Source organism: Amia ocellicauda, chromosome 11 (genome assembly GCF_036373705.1).
Source record: "Amia ocellicauda isolate fAmiCal2 chromosome 11, fAmiCal2.hap1, whole genome shotgun sequence".
Classification (NCBI taxonomy): domain Eukaryota; kingdom Metazoa; phylum Chordata; class Actinopteri; order Amiiformes; family Amiidae; genus Amia; species Amia ocellicauda.
In genome coordinates this window covers 1,307,773-1,330,263 of record NC_089860.1, presented here as the reverse complement: position 1 = coordinate 1,330,263, position 22,491 = coordinate 1,307,773, and the positions used below count along the sequence as shown (strand labels likewise).

The 22,491-nt window shown below is 39.6% G+C and overlaps 1 protein-coding gene across 1 annotated transcript in view; it reads left to right on the top strand.

The window, feature by feature from the left end:
- Positions 1–22,491, top strand: part of LOC136762822 (protein phosphatase 3 catalytic subunit alpha) — a 237,348-nt gene that overhangs the window by 127,005 nt on the left and 87,852 nt on the right. The window contains exons 4-6 of the mRNA XM_066716361.1: positions 2,133–2,244; positions 15,506–15,651; positions 18,224–18,363. Coding sequence (XP_066572458.1) covers positions 2,133–2,244; positions 15,506–15,651; positions 18,224–18,363 — 398 coding nt within the window. The remainder of the gene's footprint in view (positions 1–2,132; positions 2,245–15,505; positions 15,652–18,223; positions 18,364–22,491) is intronic.

The following is a 22,491-nucleotide window of genomic DNA, read 5'->3' as shown; positions in this document are numbered from 1 at the left end:
CCCACCATGTGTTAAACTTCCAGTTCACAATATTGCAAAGATTTAGATCAGAATAACAAATGTATTGCTGTTGAAATTGAAAAGAAAAACAAAATAAATACTCCAGTGGACTGTTACAGTTACTGTGAACAAAACACAGACATAGGGCCGGATTAAATCAAAACTTTGACCCACCCGCTAATAGAAAACTACAAACCTGTACATCTCAGCGGTTACATTTATGATTAGAAGAATGTGGCATCTTACTAAAAATGAATCCGCAACTGAGTACATTTCTGTACTTTTCTATTAGCGGGTGGGTCAAAGTTTTGATTTAATCCCAGCCAAAATTCTGTGATTATATTAGGAATGTCAATATTGTGGGAAAAGTCCTGTGCACTCTGTGCACAGATTAGTATATGTCCCTGCTCCTTTATTGTCTGATTGTACTCCAGTTGTTACATAACATATATGGCTTTGCTAAGACTGTAAAAGCAGGTTGAGTTTCTCCCTGCTCCTTTTTAAACTGGATGTTGAGCTTTGCTCCATCCCTTATGATCTGACACTGCTGCACTGACACTTGAGTGTCTCCCTGTTCTCCGTTTGCTAGATGTATAGAGCACTGTCCCATCTATTATTATTTGTGTTGCAACCTATTCCGGGTTGAGTTTCCTTGGTCTGTGGCAGGCTGAACGTCCTGAGTTCTGCTCCATCCATTCTGTATGCCTGACTTGACTTTCTTTGATCGTCAGATCAGGTCGAGTCCCTCCCTGCTCATTATGTCTGAAAGCCTGGAATGAGTTCCTTGGGTGCGGTGTTCCACTGTTTCATTGTGCCATTGAGTGCCTTTGCCGATCAGTCTTCTATCGCAATTAAGTAGGTAGACTGTAAGATAACATTGGGTTGCGAATGCAGAAACAGTTTCCCAACTTTCTGGGGTCTCTGTATTGGCCTTTTGTGACTAGGCAAAGAGGGTGTTTCTCCTGTGTGCAGTATATTGAAGCAGGGGAAGGCCAAGTGAATGACTGCACAGACAGGCCTATCAGGGACTTTGAAATAACGTTTCTTAGAGTGTTTACCAATATCCTCTTGGGAACAATTTCAGATAACCAAGGTTGCATCCACAACCATACATTAAGTAGGGTAATTAACAGCTGCAGTGAGGGTAAAGATGGCAATCCAGTTCAGTGTTACTCACTGTTCACAATCAACCAGTGGGAACACTGGTATGATTTGCAGCTGCTGTCTCCAAGGGGACCACAATCCTACAGCAAACAACATCTGTGCCATTAAAATCACATCCTGATATGTCACTGAAGCCTTGACTGTCTCACGACCTGAACTCTGTTTATGTTACATCACACACAGGAGCATTTCAATTCTACCTGCTTGAAACCTCTCCCTAACCCCCACCCCTTGTATAAACCATAGAGAATACATATATAAGTAGACTACTGACATGCAGAAGAACATAGATGAACACTTGCATAAAAACATATCTGCTTGTGTTTGTATGTTGAGAATATATAGTTTATCATGTACCTATGCATTTATATTTTGTTTCTCTCTTACTCCGTCTATATACATATTATAGAAACACATAGTTGCATGATCACTTGCAATCAATAGGCCTATATTCAAAACATATAAATTGTTATACTAAATCTTTTGAACTGTCATGATGCCAAATATCTGTAACTGAGATTATCTCGAAGTGGGTCTGAAAGGGTTAAAAACTGGTGTGTTCATTGCCATTGCTGTGAGGTTCACTTAATTTTCTGTGACATTTACATCATTCCTTGAAAATATCCTTTAGCTCTGCTGCTTATACTGACATCTTGCAAAATGATAAGAGGGTGGCCTAAAAGTCCATTTTCTGGAGAACAGGTGTATATAGTTATAGGCTCCTGTGCTAGTATGAGAGTTTTAACAGTCATTGAGCCAAAGCTGGTTCAGAATGGACAGTTCCATCACTGGAATTTTTTTTTTTTTAAAGATTGAAAACAAAATCAATAACCCAATTCCAAACTGAAAAGCTAAACAGCTTGAAGTCAGTGATTACCAGTTAAAAATTTAACACATTCAAGTGTGTGTATATTGGTTTGAAACAAACAACAGTAAGTAACACCAATGTTTTTTCCCTTCTTTTTTAGTGTGTTTTGTACCTGTGGTCGTTGAAAATCCTGTATCCAAAGACGTTATTTTTACTCCGAGGAAACCACGAATGTAGACATTTGACAGAATATTTCACTTTCAAACAAGAATGTAAGTGTTTGTGTATTTTTATGTTATGCATTTTTTGTTTGATTTTTACATGCAAGTTCTCAAATCATGGGTCTATTTAAAAACAAAAAAACTGATATCAAATAAGAACTGTTGATGGCTTATGGTGGACACTTTTTCAAAATTCAGTTTTATACAGGCTTATACACTCACCTAAAGGATTATTAGGAACACCATACTAATACTGTGTTTGACCCCCTTTCGCCTTCAGAACTGCCTTAATTCTACGTGGCATTGATTCAACAAGGTGCTGAAAGCATTCTTTAGAAATGTTGGCCCATATTGATAGGATAGCATCTTGCAGTTGATGGAGATTTGTGGGATGCACATCCAGGGCACGAAGCTCCCGTTCCACCACATCCCAAAGATGCTCTATTGGGTTGAGATCTGGTGACTGTGGGGGCCAGTTTAGTACAGTGAACTCATTGTCATGTTCAAGAAACCAATTTGAAATGATTCGACCTTTGTGACATGGTGCATTATCCTGCTGGAAGTAGCCATCAGAGGATGGGTACATGGTGGTCATAAAGGGATGGACATGGTCAGAAACAATGCTCAGGTAGGCCGTGGCATTTAAACGATGCCCAATTGGCACTAAGGGGCCTAAAGTGTGCCAAGAAAACATCCCCCACACCATTACACCACCACCACCAGCCTGCACAGAGGTAACAAGGCATGATGGATCCATGTTCTCATTCTGTTTACGCCAAATTCTGACTCTACCATCTGAATGTCTCAACAGAAATCGAGACTCATCAGACCAGGCAACATTTTTCCAGTCTTCAACTGTCCAATTTTGGTGAGCTTGTGCAAATTGTAGCCTCTTTTTCCTATTTGTAGTGGAGATGAGTGGTACCCTCAAGGTTGTACGTGTTGTGGCTTCACAAATGCTTTGCTGCATACCTCGGTTGTAACGAGTGGTTATTTCAGTCAAAGTTGCTCTTCTATCAGCTTGAATCAGTCGGCCCATTCTCCTCTGACCTCTAGCATCAACAAGGCATTTTCGCCCACAGGACGGCCGCATACTGGATGTTTTTCCCTTTTCACACCATTCTTTGTAAACCCTAGAAATGGTTGTGCGTGAAAATCCCAGTAACTGAGCAGATTGTGAAATACTCAGACTGGCCCGTCTGGCACCAACAACCATGCCACGCTCAAAATTGCTTAAATCACCTTTCTTTCCCATTCAGACATTCAGTTTGGAGTTCAGGAGATTGTCTTGACCAGGACCACACCCCTAAATGCATTGAAGCAACTGCCATGTGATTGGTTGGTTAGATAATTGCATTAATGAGAAATTGAACAGGTGTTCCTAATAATCCTTTAGGTGAGTGTATATGTTATATAAATGCTTTAAAGCCTTGACAAGTTTTCTGAAGGACTCAACACATCATTGCAGAATATGGTTTGCTGAATATGAATACAAGTACAGATTAAGACTCCTACATGCTCTGTAATCTGTATGGCAGATAAATTGTTTAGAAGAGGTTGTGTATTCTGCATGAAACAGTAATGTTACACCTCCCAAACCATCTTCAAGACATAGAAAATATGACTTATGTACACATTATAGTTTTATATTTTAAGCTAACACTATTTACAATGACATTCGTTAATGAACAATGTTAATTATGTGCTTTTCAGATTTTTGACCAATTTTTTAAATGTCATCATGTTTGGCACACATTTTAACACAATTTTTGATATGCATGTTTGCTTAGATTTTGTTCATATTAGAACATCTAAGACTATCTAATAAAGCCTTTTGTACTACCATGGCCAAGTGAATATTTCCTTGAAAAATGTGGACATGCCACATTAGCATTATTGTTTTGCACCCAAACTGTGCTATCAATTAATCTGTTTTGTATGTCCTATATTACAGCTAACATGCATGGCACTGCACTATTTTGTAAAAGCTGATATATACAGATATTGATTCAAGCTGCTTTCACACTACACCACATTGATTCATCCCAGGGGAAACTTTTGTTGACTCAATCTCATTCACCCTGGTTGTACTATCACACTCACCTTACTTGACAATCTCCAGGGTGCAAATGACCTTGGGTTAGGATAATTTCATATAACACCTTTTCATCTACATTAACTATGTTGAAATATGTATTGTATAAATTATTTTGCAGGGTGCAAGCTCTAACTTCTTTGGAATACAATTGGGGTAACTGTTACTAAATTATTTAATTGCACTTTGGATGTACATATATAAGACAATCCTATTTTTTTACTTTCAATGTAAGAGGCGAGAATCTTTGCATAAGCATCTGTAATTCAATACAGTTTATCAGCTAACAATACATTTGAAATAATTCACCATCTATTGGAAAGAGTTATAATCTATTTCATGTCAGAGAGACTTTCTTTAAAATGATTTTAGAATAGATTATACCCTGTGGAAAGTGTGTATGGTCAGAAGATTTATGCTCAAGCTACCTTTCTGCACCCAGGAGAGCTGGTCAATCTTTCTGCACATGCATCTTTATTCTACAGACAATGCGATTGATTCAAACTTCTAAGATGTTTATCTGAGAAGAACCTCACCTACACAACTTTTTCAGAGCTAAAAACGGTTTCAAATGGTCTTATTAAGGAAAGGGTTAAATTACCATAAGAATTTTATTTTGAAAAGAAGAAAACATTATGCATCCTCTGAAACAACACACACTACCAAGCTATCCATTTATTTTTATACTACCAACCCACAGTACAAACAAAAAAGATATTGCATGGAGGACTGATGCAGGTCTCCATTATACACTTTATGTGCAATGAAAGTATATGGAGTAAGTAAAGTAGTATTCAATCAATATACACTGTCAGTTTAGGATAAAAAAATGTTTCTAGAAGTATTTAATTAATTATACTACATATACTTAAACTATATTACATAAGTATATATACAGTGCCTATAGAAAGTCTAGGCTACATCCACTTTCAAAATGTTCACATTTTGTTGCCTTATATCCTGGATCAATTAAAATGCATTAAAGGGATACTATAGTATTTTGGCATTTTAGCCTGATTTCCTACTCACCCACAGTCATATGAACACATGGATACAATGGATACAGTTTGAATGAATTTCAATGTCCAAGTGAGGACAATATTCTAGATATTTTGTAGAAAATGAATTCAGAATAAAAACTGGAATAGCATTGTTGGAAGTGTCCACCCCCTTGTAATAGCAATCCTAAGTTAGTTGGGGTGGAAGCAATCACCTTCAAATTCACACACCAAGTCAAGAGGACTTCACCTGTGTTACACTTTAGTGATTCACATGATTTCAGGATAAATTCAACATTTGTTTGGAATGCTGTTTAGTGCATTCCAAAGCAAAGTCTCAACCGTTAACAACAAAGATGCTTTCAAAAGAACTCCAGGACAAAACTTTTAGGGGATGGGTATAAAAAATACCAAAGGCATTGAATATTCAGCATGACAATGACCTGAAACACAGGCAAAACTACACTGGAGTGGCTAAGGAACAAAAAGGTAAAGATCCTTGAGTGGCCCATTCAGAGCCTGCCCTAAATCAATGGAAATTGAAAATTTGAAATTTTGTGGCATGACATGAATTGCTCCCAAAGGAACTTGACAGAGGTTGAACAGCTTTATAAAGAAGAATGGTCAAATATTGTCAAATCTAGGCGTGCAAAGTTGGTAGAGACCAATCTCACAGCTGTAATTGCTTGCTTCCACCAAGTATTAACTCAGGGGTGTGGAGGCTTATCCAATTATGATATTTCAGTTTTGTATTTTAAATATATTTATATATTTGTTTTCACTTTCACTTTTTCTTCCCCTTAAAAGTATGGAGTGTGGTGTGTAAATAGGTGGAATGGACTCACACTGACACAACAAAATGTGAGGTGGTGTAGACTTTCTATAGGCACTATAAGGTACAAAAAGTCAGATACCGGTTAAAATGATATGTTAGAACTTGAGAAACCTAAATGGATATTGCCAATTTATGGTAAACTAGCCTTGCTTCAGAACGCAAAGAAAATAGACAGTTCTTATTGTACTGGACTTCCACACCATATCTGAAGCATATAAGCACAGCTTAAAACAAAAGGCAAGACAAGAAACTGCAGAAATCAAAGCCCCCAAAGTCAGAATTGTCAGTCGTGTTTATTTGCATCTTACTGTGTTTAAATTGTATTTAATGTGACTTTTAGAAATTTTCTTTCTGCATTTAAAAGTAATTATTTTGATGATCAGGAAAGCACACTTTTAGAAGAAATCCCCATAGAACATAAGAACATAAGAAAGTTTAAAACAAGAGGAGGCCATTTGACCCATCGTGCTTGTTTGGTGTTCATTAATATCTAAGTGATCCAAGGATCCTATCCAGTCTATTTTTAAATGTTCCTAAATTTTCAGCTTCTACCACATTGCTGGGTAGTTTGTTTCAGATTGTGACTACTCTCTGTGTGAAGAAGTGTCTCCTGTTTTCCATCTTGAATGCCTTGAAGCCCAATATCCATTTGTGTCCCCGGGAGCGTGTGTCCTTGCTGATCTGGAAAAGCTCCTCTGGTTTGATGTGGTCGATGCCTTTCATGATTTTGAAGACTTGAATCAAGTCCTCACGTAGTCTCCTCTGTTCCAGGGTGAAAAGGTTCAGTTCCCTCAGTTTCTCCAAGTAGGACATTCCCTTCAAACCTGAAATAAGTCTGGTTGCTCTCCTCTGAACTGCCTCTAGAGCAGCGATATCTTTCTTGAAGTGTGGAGCCCAGAACTGTACACAGTATTCCAGATGAGGTCTAACTAGCGCATTGTACAGTCTTAACATTACTGCTCTTGTTCTAAATTCTACACTTTTGACAATATATTGCCTTTTTTATTGCTTCCCCAGATTGTTTGGATGGAGAAAGTGATGAGTCCACATAGACATTACATTATTTGTCATTTAGCAGACGCTCTTATCCAAGGCGACTTACATTTGTACCCATTTATACAGCTGGGCATTTTACTGGAGCAATCTAAATGAAGTACATTGCTCAAGGGTACAACAGCACCCACAACCTTCCAGTTAAGAGTCCAGAGCCCTAACCACAACTCCACAGTGCTGCCGTTACTTCTTCTAGTTCTATTCCTCCCATAGTGTAATTATAGTGGACATTTTTATTACCTGCATGTAATACCTTGTCTACATTGAATTTCATCTGCCAGGTGTCGGCCCACAACTGAATCATATCTAAGTCCCTTTGAATAACCTGAGCTGCTGAGATTGTATATGCTGAGCCACCTATTTTAGTATCAAGTAGTATCAAGTTTGCTAACTACTGATCCCTGTGGAACTCCACTAACAACCTCAATCCAGAAGCAACTCCTCTAATTGACACCTTCTGTTTCCTATATATCAACCTGTTCATAATCTCTATCTACTTACATTACCCTGAATGCCTACAGCTTCCAATTTGAGGATCAGTCTTTGGTGTGGAACCTTGTCAAAAGCTTTTTTTAAATCTAAGTACATCATATCATATGCTTTCACATGATCTACAGCTGCAGTTGCATGTTCAAAAAACTGCAATAAATTAGTAAGACATGATCTGCCTCTTCTAAACCCATGTTGACATCTCCAAGAATATGGTTTTCATTAAGATGCTCTTTTCAACATTTTACAAGTAATGCAGGTGAGACTGATTGGTCTGTAATTTACTGGCTCAGTTTTGTCCCCTTTCTTGTGGACTGGTATGACATTTGCTGTCTTCCAGTCATTTGGCACATCCCCTGTTCTAAGTGTCTTTTGGAATATTTGAGTTAGCTGCCTACGAATAATTTCCCAAATTTCATTAAGTACTGTTGGAAATATACCATCTGGCCCAAGTGATTTGTTTGTTTTTAATTCTGCTAGTCCCTTAAGTACCTCCTCCTCATTTATCCTGATCTCTCTTAGAGTTTGACTGGACTGGTTGTTAACCTGTGGCATGTTATCCATTTTTTATTTTGTAAAAACCTCTGTGAAATACTCATTTAGAACATTTCCCACATCTTGTTCGTTTTCCAAGATACTTCCATTTTTGCCCTTTAGCTGTTTCACTGCATCCTTTATTGACCTCTTGCTGTTGTAGAATTGAAATATGCTATTTGCATTAGTTTTAGCTCCAAGAGCTATGTTTCTTCCCCCTCTTTGCTTTCCTGATCCCTTTCTTAAGATCTCTTTGCAGCTCTACATATTCTTTGTATTTAGTTTAATCTCTATATCTTTTGTATGCGCTATTCAACATTTTCTTTCTCTTTGTATTTTTTTGCATACCTCTATTAAAACAGTTTGGCCAGTGTTTTTTGGTCTTCAATTTGTCGAGTTTTGGTACAATTTTTTTCTGAGCCTCAAGTAGTATTTTCTTAAAATATAACCATCCATTTTCAACTGAATCTGTATCCAGAGGGCTCCAGTCTACCTCTTCTAAGTGCCACCTCATACCTTCAAGGTTTGCTTTTCTAAAACTGTAGACCATTGTTTTAGACTTGGTCCTTGATTTTTGAAAGAATGCCTCAAAGCTAACCATATTGTGATCACAGTTTGCCATTGGTTCTCTAACTAGTGTCCCTCTAACTCTATCTTGGTCATTTGAAAAGATCAAGTCAATGCATGCACTCCCCCTGGTTGGTTCCCTGACAAATAGAGCTAGAAAGCAGTCATTTACCATCTCAACCATTTGTATTTCTGCTTCTGTAGTCCCAACTGGGCTTTTCCAGTCTATGTTTGGGAAACTGAAATCCCCCATGATAACAGCCACATCCTTGCTACATGCAGTCCTGATTACATTGTACAATGCAACATCTTTCTGAATATCTGAGTTGGGTGTGTCTGTAACACACTCCTTTCGCTAATCCTCCAGATCTTTTGTTCAAAAGTTTATTCATAAAATATTCTGTTTCGTTAATAGGATCTAATTTGAGTTCTTCTGTTCTTCTGTAATTTCTGTCATATAATACTACCCCACCACCTCTTCAATTTTGTCTGTCTCTCCTAAATTGTGTGTATCCTTTCAATTTGTATTCATCCCCATCATTTTCTGTGAGCCATGTTTCCGTCACTCCTACAACATCATATTCACCCACCAGCACTGTGGCTTCTAGGTCTAACAACTTGTTCCTTATACTCCTAGCATTGAGGTGCAAACACTTCAGGACTTTCCTACTAGCAGTTTCCCTTGATTTTCTTTCCTTAGTGGAACATCTCCGATTGTCATGTCATCTCCCTGCTTCCCTGGTCCCTAGTTTAAAAGATTCTCAATGACTCTGCAGATATGCTCTCCCAATGCATTAGCCCCCCTTCTGTTTAGATGTAGACTGTCCAGTTGGTACAGGTCCCATCTATCCCAGAAGAAAGACCAATTCTCCATAAATCTAAAACCCTCTTCCTTACACCAAGATTTCAACCACGTGTTCAACTTTCTAATCTCTGCCTGTCTCCCTGGCCTGGCATGTGGTACCAGAAATATTTCAGAGAAAACTACCGTGGAGTTTCTGCTGTTTAGTTTCGTTCCTAACTCTTTAAATTTGTCTTGCAGAACCTCTGTCCTACCTGTTCCTTTGTCATTGGTTCCAATATGGACCATGACCAGTGGATTCCCCCCGGCTTTGGCCAGTAGCCCATCTAGTAGTTTAGGGAGATCTGCAACCTGAGCACCAGGCAGGCAAGATACCATGCAAGGTCTCCTTATCACTAGAACACACTGTGTGATCTACACCTCTAAGAATTGAGTCTCCTACTATAACTACCTCCCTGTTCTGGGGGGGAGTGGGCACCATGGTGCTCTGGTGCTCAACTGCCCTCCCGTCACCCTCGGCGCTGTCACTGTCCAACTCGGTGTTCAGCAGTTGGAACCTGTTGGGCATTTCTAGCTCTTGGGATGTCTCTAAGGGTTGTGCGTGCAATTTTCTGTGGTTACGACCTACTGTAACCCAGCAGTTCTCTACGCTGTCCTGCTCTAAGGTCTCAACTCTCCTAGGTTTTGGCTTCTAAATTTAGTATGTTGTTAGTGCCCTAAAGACTGTCTCTTGGTTTTTGTCCCCTAATTCAACTGCTTGACCTTTTGTCAGCACAGCTGTTTCTCTGCAGCTGCTTAAATACCTTTGTGTTCAGCTTCTGGCCACCAATTGACACCTCACTGACTCACTGACTCCACCTCCAGATTTCCAAACTAGGTCACCTTTCCTTCAGTCTAGTCTAACTACACAACATCTGGACTGAATTAACTACAATTAAGGCAAACTATGAATAAGATTTACTTCAATAAAGGCAAATCTAAAGACAAGATTAGGAATGCTAAGACTTTCTGAAAGTAAAAACAGAACAAAATATCTCCCTCTCTCTCACCTGTCCTGTGTCTGACTTTGGTAACTCCCAAACACTTCTAGCAGCATTATAGGACCTGTGCCATGTTACATTTGGTGTAATATAATTGGACAGTGTGTCTTTTGTCTAAAGAACTTGAAACTAAGGTTCCTAACATAAACCTGAAAAATCTTGGTCCATCTTCCTGCCCCAAACCCATTTGAAAAACGCCATCATAGTAATTTTAATTTACCCTGTTAAACAGCCAATCCAACTTAGAATGCAATACTTCCAAGCTTTATATTTGCTGCCACCCCAACACCAACCTGGGAGAAAAACAATAAAACATCGGAAACTCATATTCACATCCACATTGGCTTTTGTTAAATCATCCTTTGTTCACTCTACAGTCCCACAGTTATTGAAAGCAGTTGTAAAGCTTTCAAGTAAGACAGGGGATGGGCAGTAAAGCCCAGTTCTATGTGTTCCCTGGGATATTAAATAGGATCAGAAACTGTCTCCAAACTGTCTAATCCTGACTGCATTTACCCAATGCTGTGTTGATATACTTTGCAATTTATATAGCCTGGGTTTGGGGTGAGTCAGTGTTTTACCGTGGCAGAACTGAGCTGAGCAAACTCAAGCAACATTTTTTTATAACTTAATAAGTATTAATAATGTTATGTAGTTATTTGTCAGTTTCCATTCTACACAGTTGCATTTGATTATTCTGCTTTGTAAAATCACATGGTGCTAGCTATTCCACAGTACCTATGACTATAGCCACAGGTAGCCACATAAACAGTTCACTAGATCAGGAAACACTGCTAGGTCCTAAGATGTTTTCATACAAATTTACAATTGGATAACTGCTTAAAACATGGTTGTAAAACAAAATCTCAGGGTCCTTATTTATTATGGATTTAAAATTATATTCTTCACTATAAGAACAGCAAATGTTTCTGTAAACAGTGCCTATGTTACCATTTTTATACAATGGTCACAAATTTGATATATCAATTTAAACATCAAATACCATGGGAAAGCTTTCTAATGGCAGGCTATACAGTATTTGTATTTTTATTTTTATTCATTTCTGTTCTCAGTGTATTTACATAAATGTTACTAGGTTTAATAACACTGTTCTGAACACTGATTTGTTGTTGAATTGTTAATCGAAGTATACAATATTCAACTCCCCACATGATATTATCAGGCATTATGTATTGCATAGATTACTTCTTGGGGACTACTTGCATGTCATGCATTCATACTGCACACAATAAACATTGCTGTTGCTTAGTGATAGAGACCCATGGAGTTTAAGCCTCAAATGATTACATATATAGATCAGATCAGAAACAAAGGGTCTGCAGTGGGGAAACAGTAATGAAAAAATTACATAAAGCATCACAAATCATTGATGACATGATATTTTAGGATTTAAATCCACAAGCCAAAAGGAGATCAAGTATGCAAAGTTTGTGAATGTTACGGAATGAGTTGCTAAGTGAGTCAAAATATTCACCACTGGTCTGGTTCCTTGACAGTGATTGTTACAGTGAAAAATAAAGCATTTTTAGCTACCAATGAGAAACGCTGCAATCTGAAATATTATTATAGAAAAAAAAGGTCCAGCAAAAAAATCCATACTTTTCTTTTGTTTAACCATACGTCTGTCTCTGCTTTGATTAAATTGCTCTGGTTTGCAAAACTGGATAAAATATGCAAATCAGTGAACTGTAATTTGATAGCTAGGTGTCTTTGCAGGATCAGATTTTGGTTTCTTTGTGTAATATCAGAATAGAACACACTGCTCAAGCCAGACTTAACTGCAAACTATAGTCTTTTAATGATAAATAAGAACACTGCTTCATTTCATTTTCTTTTCAAAATCAGACTAATTGAGTCTCTTTCTAATTTAATGTATCGAACAAGGAAAGCAGCTTATATATATACAATTGTACTCAAATAAATGAAAAAGTATCATGTTTAATACTATCCACACTGCACACATCAACAAATAATGTAATTTTACAAATCATAACAATTTTTATGCTTCCTCGTTTGATTACACTGAGAAGATACTTCCTGTAGTCTTTTATAAAGTCCTGAACTTCTCAGGAGGGATTTATAACCACTCTTCCTGGTAGAATTTCTGTAGCTCCGTCTGAGTCCTTGGTTATTGCTTGTGAACTTTTGGGACAAAAAACTTTTCAAACAAAAATGTTCTTGTTCTAAAGAATTTCGTTTTTAGATCTGGAGATTGCAATGGCCATTTAGGAACATTTATAATGTGTTGTAGACTTGGATGTATGCTTTGAACCATTATCATACTGGGATGACCATTTTTAGCCAAGCTTGAGTTTCTTAGCAAAAATGTCCTGGAACATGCTTGAATCCATCTTTCCCTCAATATGTAAACCTTTCCATATATATGTAAACCACTGTGTATATATACATACACCGATCAGCCATAACATTATGACCACTGACAGGTGAAGTGAATAACACTGATAATCTCGTTATCATGGCACCTGTCAGTGGGCGGGATATATTAGGCAGCAAGTGAACATTTTGTCCTCAAAGTTGATGTGTTAGAAGCAGGAAAAATGGGCAAGCGTAAGGATCTGAGCGATTTTGACAAGGGCCAAATTGTGATGGCTAGACGACTGGGTCAGAGCATCTACAAAACTGCAGCTCTTGTGGGGTGTTCCCGGTCTGCAGTGGTCAAAAGTGGACCAATGAAGGAAGAGTGGTGAACCGGCGACAGGGTCATGGGCGGCCAAGGCTCATTGATGCACGTGGGGAGTGTAGGCTGGCCCGTGTGGTCCGATACAACAGACGAGCTACTGTAGCTCAAATTGCTGAAAAAGTTAATGCTGGTTCTGATAGAAAGGTGTCACAACACACAGTGCATCGCAGACCAGTCAGGGTGCACATGCTAACCCCTGTCCACTGCTGAAAGTGCTTACAATGGGCACGTGAGCATCAGAACTGGACCATGGAGCAATGGAAGAAAGTGGCCTGGTCTGATGAATCATGTTTTATTTTACATCATGTGGATGGCCAGGTGCATGTGCGTCGCTTACCTGGAGAACACATGGCAACAGGATGCACTATGGGAAGAAGGCAAGCCGGCAGAGGCAGTGTGATGCTCTGGGGAATGTTCTGCTGGGCAACCTTGGGTCCTGCCATTCATGTGGATGTTACTTTGACATGTACCACCTACCTAAGCATTGTTGCAGACCACGTACACCCTTTCATGGAAATGGTATTCCCCGATGGCATTGGCCTCTTTCAGCAGGATAATGCGCTCTGCCACAAAGCAAAAATGGTTCAGGAATGGTTTGAGGAACACAACAACGAGTTCAGGGTATTGACTTGGCCTCCAAATTCCCCAGATCTCAATCCAATCGAGCATCTGTGGGATGTGCTGGACAAAGAAGTCCGATCCATGGAGGCCCCACCTCACAACTTACAGGACTTAAAGGATCTGCTGCTAACGTCTTGGTGCCAGATACCACAGCACACCTTCAGAGGTCCAGTGGAGTCCATGCCTCGGCTGTTTTGGCGGCAAAAGGGGGATCTACACAATATTAGGCAGGTGGTCATAATGTTATGACTGATTGGTGTATACAGTGCCCTCCAGATTGAGTCCTACCCTCAATAAATAGGAACAAAAAATCATATCAAAATATTACTTTATATATTGGATAATGTGTCATAATGAAACAATTCTAATCATGTTATACTTTAATCTTATTATTATAACTATTATTATGATTATGATTATGATTATGATTTATTATGAAGAGGAAATGTTATATTTAAGAAAACAGGAAGGTCACATTTAGTAGTACTTTCTAAATCCTCCTCTGGCGTGGATTACACTGAAAAGACACCAGATGTTTTATCATTCCTCCAGAATGAATTGCTATAGGTGTTTCAGACAGTTGAGAACATACATTTTGTATGTAGTATCCATTTATTTGTAGGTGTGAATTCATGCTTTGGATCATTGTCATGCTGGAATGTCCATTTACTAAGCATGATTTTCTTGGCAAGGGAGGGGACCCAGGTTTTTGGCCAAAATGTCTTAGTACATGTTGGAGTTCATTATTTGCTCTAACGTAACAAGGGTTCCAGGACCTGTAGATGCAAAACAAAACCAAAATATAATAGATTCCCCACCATATTTCACACTGAATACTTGGGTGTGAATAAATGTGACCCTCCTGTTTTCTGGAATGAAGTGCATTATTCATGACAAATATTACTTTCCTCCATGCAATGCTAAAATGATTACAGTATAGCATTTTTAAGATTGTTTCTATAGGACACATTATCCAATATGTAAATATTTGTTTATATGTGTTTTGTTCCTATTTATTCAGGTTTATGGATATATCTTGAAGACACTATGTTTATGTACATGTATACACACATACACAGTCTGCTTTGTAGGGGAATGTCTGTAGTAATGTTTGATAAAACGTTATTCCTGTAAGAAGTACAGTCTGTATACAAAGGGTTTAATTGGCTTCATTCCATATAACTAATGCATGCAGTCATCTGTACAGAAAGGTTAAAATACTTTTACACATCTGTTTCATAGGCAACAGAATGATCCAGTGAAAATTTGAGAAAAAGTGCAAAATGACAATGGAATTATGGACCGGATTAAATCAAAACTTTGACCCACCCACTAATAGAAAACTACAGAACTGTACTCAGTTGCGGCTTCATTTTTAGCAAGATGACAGTTGTTAAAGATGCACAGGTTTGTAGTTCGCTATTAGCAGGTGGCTCAAAGTTTTGATTTAATCCGGCCCTATATTAGTATTGCTGATATGCATTTTCCCAAATGAGAGGTTTTAACATCAGTCGGTCATTTTCCTGTTTGGTTTGTCTTTGTATTTCACCATTCAGGTAAAATCAAGTATTCCGAGCAGGTGTACGACTCGTGTATGGATGCTTTTGATTGCCTTCCCCTTGCTGCATTAATGAACCAGCAGTTCTTGTGTGTTCATGGAGGCCTGTCACCAGAAATACACACTTTAGACGATATAAAAAAGGTAATTATGACTGACTTCTTGTCTTTTAAGCTGTCTTATGCACTTTAGCAAATTAAAACAATCTTATGCATGGAAGCACATGGGAATCAAATAGTGTCAGCTGATTTCATGTTTATTATATTTTATTGTTATTAATTATACATTAGCATGTTCTTTACAGATTTTAAAGTGAGTTATACATACACTGTTGAACTGAAAATGGGAAATATTATTCTGGCATGTTTAAAGGTATTTGGGAATGGATGACTGGGTTAATCATTATGTAAGGTTGCAATCTTGTTTTCTTATATCTTTTCAAGTTTAGTTTAGTTCTACAATTACTAATACTTTTTGGTAACATACCTGTAAGGGAATGCATGTGTCATTTTCTATTTTGATGCTACACAGCACTATATACACTGAGGGAAAAAAGTATTTGATCCCCTGCTGATTTTGTATGTTTGCCCACTGACAAAGAAATTATCAGTCTATAATTTTAATGGTAGATGTATTTTAACAGTGAGAGACAGAATAACAACAAAAAAATCTAAAAAAACGCATTTCAAAAAAGTTATAAATTGATTTGCATGTTAATGAGGGAAATAAGTATTTGACCCCTTCGACTTAGTACTTGGTGGCAAAACCCTTGTTGGCAATCACAGAGGTCAGACGTTTCTTGTAGTTGGCCACCAGGTTTGCACACATCTCAGGAGGGATTTTGTACCACTCCTCTTTGCAGATCCTCTCCAAGTCATTAAGGTTTCGAGGCTGACGTTTGGCAACTCGAACCTTCAGCTCCCTCCATAGATTTTCTATGGGATTAAGGTCTGGAGACTGGCTAGGCCACTCCAGTACCTTAATGTGCTTCTTCTTGAGCCACTCCTTTGTTGCCTTGGCTGTGTGTTTTGGGTCATTGTCATGCTGGAATACCCATCCACAACCCATTTTCAATGCCCTGGCTGAGGGAAGGAGGTTCTCACCCAAGATTTAACGGTACATGGCCCCGTCCAAAGTCCCTTTGATGCGGTGCAGTTGTCCTGTCCCCTTAGCAGAAAAACACCCCCATGTTTGATGGTGGGGATGGTGTTCTTCCTCCTCCTCCAAACATGGCGAGTTGAGTTGATGCCAAAGAGCTCGATTTTGGTCTCATCTGACCACAACACTTTTACCCAGTTCTCCTCTGAATCATTCAGATGTTCATTGGCAAACTTCAGACGGGCCTGTACATGTGCTTTCTTGAGCAGGGGGACCTTGTGGGTGCTGCAGGATTTCAGTCCTTCACGGTGTAGTGTGTTACCAATTGTTTTCTTGGTGACTATGGTCCCAGCTGCCTTGTGATCATTAACAAGATCCTCCCGTGAAGTTCTGGGCTGATTCCTCACCGTTCTCATGATCATTGAAACTCCACGAGGTGAGATCTTGCATGGAGCCCCAGACTGAGGGAGACTGACAGTTATTTTGTGTTTCTTCCTTTTGTGAATAATCGCACCAACTGTTGTCACCTTCTCACCAAGCTGCTTGGCGATGGTCTTGTAGCCCATTCCAGCCTTGTGTAGGTCTACAATCTTGTCCCTGACATCCTTGGACAGCTCTTTGGTCTTGGCCATGGTGGAGAGTTTGGAATCTGATTGATTGATTGCTTCTGTGGACAGGTGTCTTTTATACAGGTAACGAGCTGAGATTAGGAGCACTCCCTTTAAGAGAGTGCTCCTAATCTCAGCTCGTTACCTGTATAAAAGACACCTGGGAGCCAGAAATCTTGCTGATTGATAGGGGATCAAATACTTATTTCCCTCATTAACATGCAAATCAATTTATAACTTTTTTGAAATGCGTTTTTCTGGATTTTGTTGTTGTTATTCTGTCTCTCACTGTAAAAATACACCTACCATTAAAATTATAGACTGATAATTTCTTTGTCAGTGGGCAAATGTACAAAATCAGCAGGGGATCAAATACTTTTTTCCCTCACTGTATAATACAATATTAAATGTCATTTCATTGTTTTTGTTACACATCATGCCTAGAATTAGAAGTTATGATGGGTGGAGCCAAAACTGGACTGAGCAGTTTATACATATTTTGTCATTTATAACACACCTGGCCAGCCTGTCCCTGAAATCTATTTACAATTAAGAATGTTATTAATTGCATCTTCTTAACTGTATTGATACAGATATGTATATTTTGGTATCTGGTTTGACTGTGTGTGCATGTAAATACGGGGGGAGGAAAAGTTAATCATAATTAATAATAATAGTTAATAATAGATTAATTTATAATCACTTATTAATGAACACGACTATTGCCTTTTCATGAATCAAAAGTCTATACATTCCAGATTACAGATAGGTACTTTAACAAAATGTTAATATACATGTAAGCAATTATAAATATGCAATAATTCCTACAATGCTTAGCATCATAAGTTATGCATAAGAAATCTGTTAAATTAACAACAACTTTATTATGAAGTTCCAGCACTAAAATTAAAATCCATGTATTTATTTGTTCACAATGATCAAGTAGTTTATCTGTATTTAAGTCTTCATGTAACATGTGATAAAACATTCCAAGCTGTTTTGTTCTGCAGTTGGATAGGTTTAAAGAGCCACCAGCATTTGGGCCAATGTGTGACCTCTTATGGTCAGACCCTTTGGAAGACTTCGGAAATGAAAAAACACAGGAATATTTCAGCCACAATACCGTCAGAGGTTGTTCTTATTTCTATAGGTAAGACCTTTTACCTCTTTAGCTCTATTGTCTTTTGTTTCCTTTAGGAAGATTTGTAAGCCAGTGCAGCTTAACAATTTTTATGTTGATTTTAAGTTTGCTTTAGAAATGGTTTTGTGTTTATCTTAGAAAAAATCCTAGTAGTTATGGTTGTTGGCAACCATTTGAGTGTTTTACATTAGCAAACTGTGTTTCCAAATCGGTAACACTTTACAATAAGTCTCCCAGTTACAGTGTATTTAAATAGTAGATACTCAGTTATTAATCAGAAGGGTGTAATTATCCATTATTATAATGCATTTCATGCACACAATTGTAACTACATTTGTAACTAAGTTTATAACTAAATGCACATATGATTAAATATAAAAAAAATGGTCCCAATTTTTGAGCAAAGAGATCTCTACCCATTGGGGCATCTGGTAAGGATGCTCATCGGGAGGCTACCTTCGGAGCTATACTGGGCATGGCCTACTGAGTGGAGTTCTCGAGGGTAACCCAGGAAACATTGGAGGGATTATGTCCCCCAGGAGGAGTTGAAATCCGTGGCTGAGGAAAGAGAGGTGTGGTCTGCCCTGCTTAGTTTGCTGCCTCTGCGACCCTCACCAGGATAAAAGGGTTTGAAAATGCATGGATGGATTGACACTACCATCTGTTTACATTGCCCATGCAGTGTTACCATTGTTACACAACTAAAGTCACTCATTCTAAAAACATATTTAGCTTTTTGAAATAGTTTTATGTAATCACATGTGCATGTAAGAAAAAAACTACTTACCAGCGTAGTTACAAATGTAGTTAAAATTGTGTACTTACATATACCGTTAATACTTTTTACACATGAAGTACAATGTAATAATGCATAATTACACTGTTCTTATTTCACTGTTCTTAATTCACAAATATAGTTACCGAGTACCTACTATGTTAATACACTGTAACTGGGAGATTATTGTAAAGTGTTACCGACTTGGTGCAACTAAATAAATAAACTAGTTTCTTATAAATTAATGTATACTGTTTAACTGCTTTACTTTAGTCCAGGGGTGGCCAAACCTGATCCTGGAGAGCCACAGTGCCTCATGTTTTTTTTTTTTTTTTTTTTTTTTTAATCAAAATCATTATAATTAAGCAGTTGGTCTTAATTATTCACAATTTACTTATGTTCAGTATATCCAGTGATTGATGATTTAAATATACCAAATATCTAGGGTGGCTCCCAAGTCATACCTTTGATACCTTTGGAGTAGGCCCCAACCATGCACCTATAATTACAGTCCTTAGATTATCTCTATTTATCTCTATTTCTATGTAATATTATTTTAATCATAGTTTGAGCCAAATGTAATTAATGTAAATGAACAATGGCCAATTATTTTGTGATAATTGTAACTTGCCCAGAGTTACATCCATCATGCATGCAGTGCATATATCTTGTATAATTATCAATATTATACCTACTGTTTATAATTATAATTGACAAATAATTCACAGGTGATAATCAACAACACAACGACTAATCCTAAAGTTAATTACAGAATGACAATAAAATGACAAGAATCTGTCAGACACTTTTACGTACAGAAAGTGGTAATTTCGTGGCCATTTCAAAACCTACCAGGAAGGCATTTGGCATGTTTGGTGTCCTTGGCACAGATAATTTTGGTGGTATAGATTGGTACACAATAGTTTTTACAAATTGTAAATTTTCTTTTATTGTGCACTTCCGGTTCCTGTTTGTATTAAGGTGACATCTGCACAAAGACTTCCTCTTTTTGCCGGGAGCTAGAACTCCCACGTGACCTTGCAACCCTTGGGCAGTGCTTCTTTTCTCAGATAACCACAGTTGCATATGCAACCTATCGTTATCTTTCGAGTTAGAAACAATGCCCAAGGGGGGGGAGTTACAGTATAACCAAACCGTCGCAAGGGAGAAGGCAGCTAGCTGGTAAGAGAGCCTGCCCCGAGGAGTACCTACTAGGAGCCGTACCAACTCTATGCTCCACGTGTTATCTATGGTCCACATCTGGGCTGCCAGGATGCGAAGACCGCCATAGCATTAAGGGGGGGGTGTATTGTGATAAGAGCTTTCTAGCCCTGGAGGTCGTAAACCCATTTGAAGCGGGCGAGAGCCAAAATCCCAAAACAGAGCTACGAACCCAGGCAAACCAGCATTTCCAAAAGATGGCATGGATTGACATCAGGCATAAATCGAGCCTCCTCCAATAGGAGACTGGGGGCTGGCACCGGAATCCAACCTCGCAAACTCAAGGACCAATCGCCTATGATCTAAAAGGTATAAAAGGGTAGTGCACAGCACTTTTTCTTTCTCTCTCACCTGAACCGGTAACTCGCTGCCACAACTCAACTTGCTCAGTCTTTGCTGGCAACAGAAAAGTTGAACTGGGAGAAGGAGATTGAGCCATACGAAGAATTCTTTTAAAGAACTTTATTAAGTAAAGAACTTTAGAAACTGCGCCTGCCTGCCTGTGCCCACCTGATCAGTGGAGTTTTACAGCTGGACAATTGACTAAGTCGACTGTAATACAGAAGTGTTCGGTCATTTAAATAGCTATTGAGTCTTAAGAAACTTGACCCTTGGAAACTAACAGGGCCCTGCTTTCCTCAAAGACATTGTCTTCAATAACTACGGTGGAAAACCCTGCTTGCAAAGAAGATATCCTGTGCACAACCTTGGAAAAGACTCTACTTTCGCAAAACCGCAACTTCCAGGAGCATCGACGAAGTTATTGGACAAAGCCGAACCGGACTGCCTTTGTTCCAAACCATATGGACCTTGTCCCCCCCTGTGGGTTTCCCTTGTTCTCCTGACACCACATTTGAAAAGTCTGCCAATGGTAGGATTACTGTGACCTCATAGAGGGAGCTCTCGCTGACTGAATACTAGCCACTACCGCGTCTGACCCCAGAGCTGGAGCAGGCCCGGGTTGGGATGCCACAGTGTGCCAGAGAGACAGCAAGTCCACCAACAGGGGAAGCTGCCAAGGCTCTCCGACCAAGAGGGAGACCAGGTCTGCAAACCACAGTCTGCAGGGCCAGCAAGGCGCTACCAGCAGAACTGTCATTCGTTCCTGGCTGATCTTCTCCAGAACCACTGGAAGAAGACAGAATGGTGGGAATGCATAGAGGAGACAGCGCGGCCACGTGTGGGCTAGTGCGTCCATCCCCATGGTCCCTGACTGATCCTGAACGAAGAACAATAGGGGACAATGTGTGGACTCTGCCGAAGCGAAGAGATCCACCTCTGCCCTGCCGTAGTGGCTCCAAAGCTGCTGAATCACCAGCGGGTGGAGGCACCATTCCGACACCGGGGGGCCTCCCCGAGAGAGGAGGTCCATAGCCGTGTTGGAGATGCCCGGGAGGTGGGCTGCTCTGAGTGCAGCTGAGGCTGATATAGTGTGTGCGACCGGAGACCTCCCTGCCTGGTGATGTAGGCAACCACCACTGTGTTGTCTGTCCGCACTAGAACATGACTGCCCCGAAGGGCCAGCATGAAGTGACAGAGAACGAGGAGCAAAGCTCATAATTCCAGGTTGTTGATATGGAGGGCCCTGACGGGGGCCATGCAACTACCCCGGACTCCCTGTTCATTGCAGACAGCTCCTCAGCCTTGCTTGGCTGCATCTGTTGTCAAACCCACTCAGTGGCAGATTGGGACCAAGGGCTCTGCCACCAACCGAGCGCCTTCCAGCACGCTTGAGTGACTGTCACTCGATGTGCTCTGTCGTGGCGAGGATGCATCCCATGGGACCCGAACCACCACTGCAGGGGAGGGGGAGGGTTTGGGACACAGCCGCTAGAAGGCCCAGCAGCCTCTGGCAAAGGGACAACCTGACGTGGGCTCTCAACTGGAAGAGGGAGAGACGCGCGTATGGAGGCAACTCTCTCTGGCACCAGTGTGGACTCAAGGCGCAATCCGAAGAACTTCGCTTGCCAAGTTCACACAAGAGAGCTCTTCTCTCTGTTGACCCGAAGGCGGTCGAGGATCAGGATCGTGTGGCTCTGAACCTGTTCCCTGGAGTTCGAACAGACCAGCCAGTCGTCTAGATAATTGAGGACACGGACCCCATGGCAACACACCCCACACTGCAACGGGTCCCTCACTCA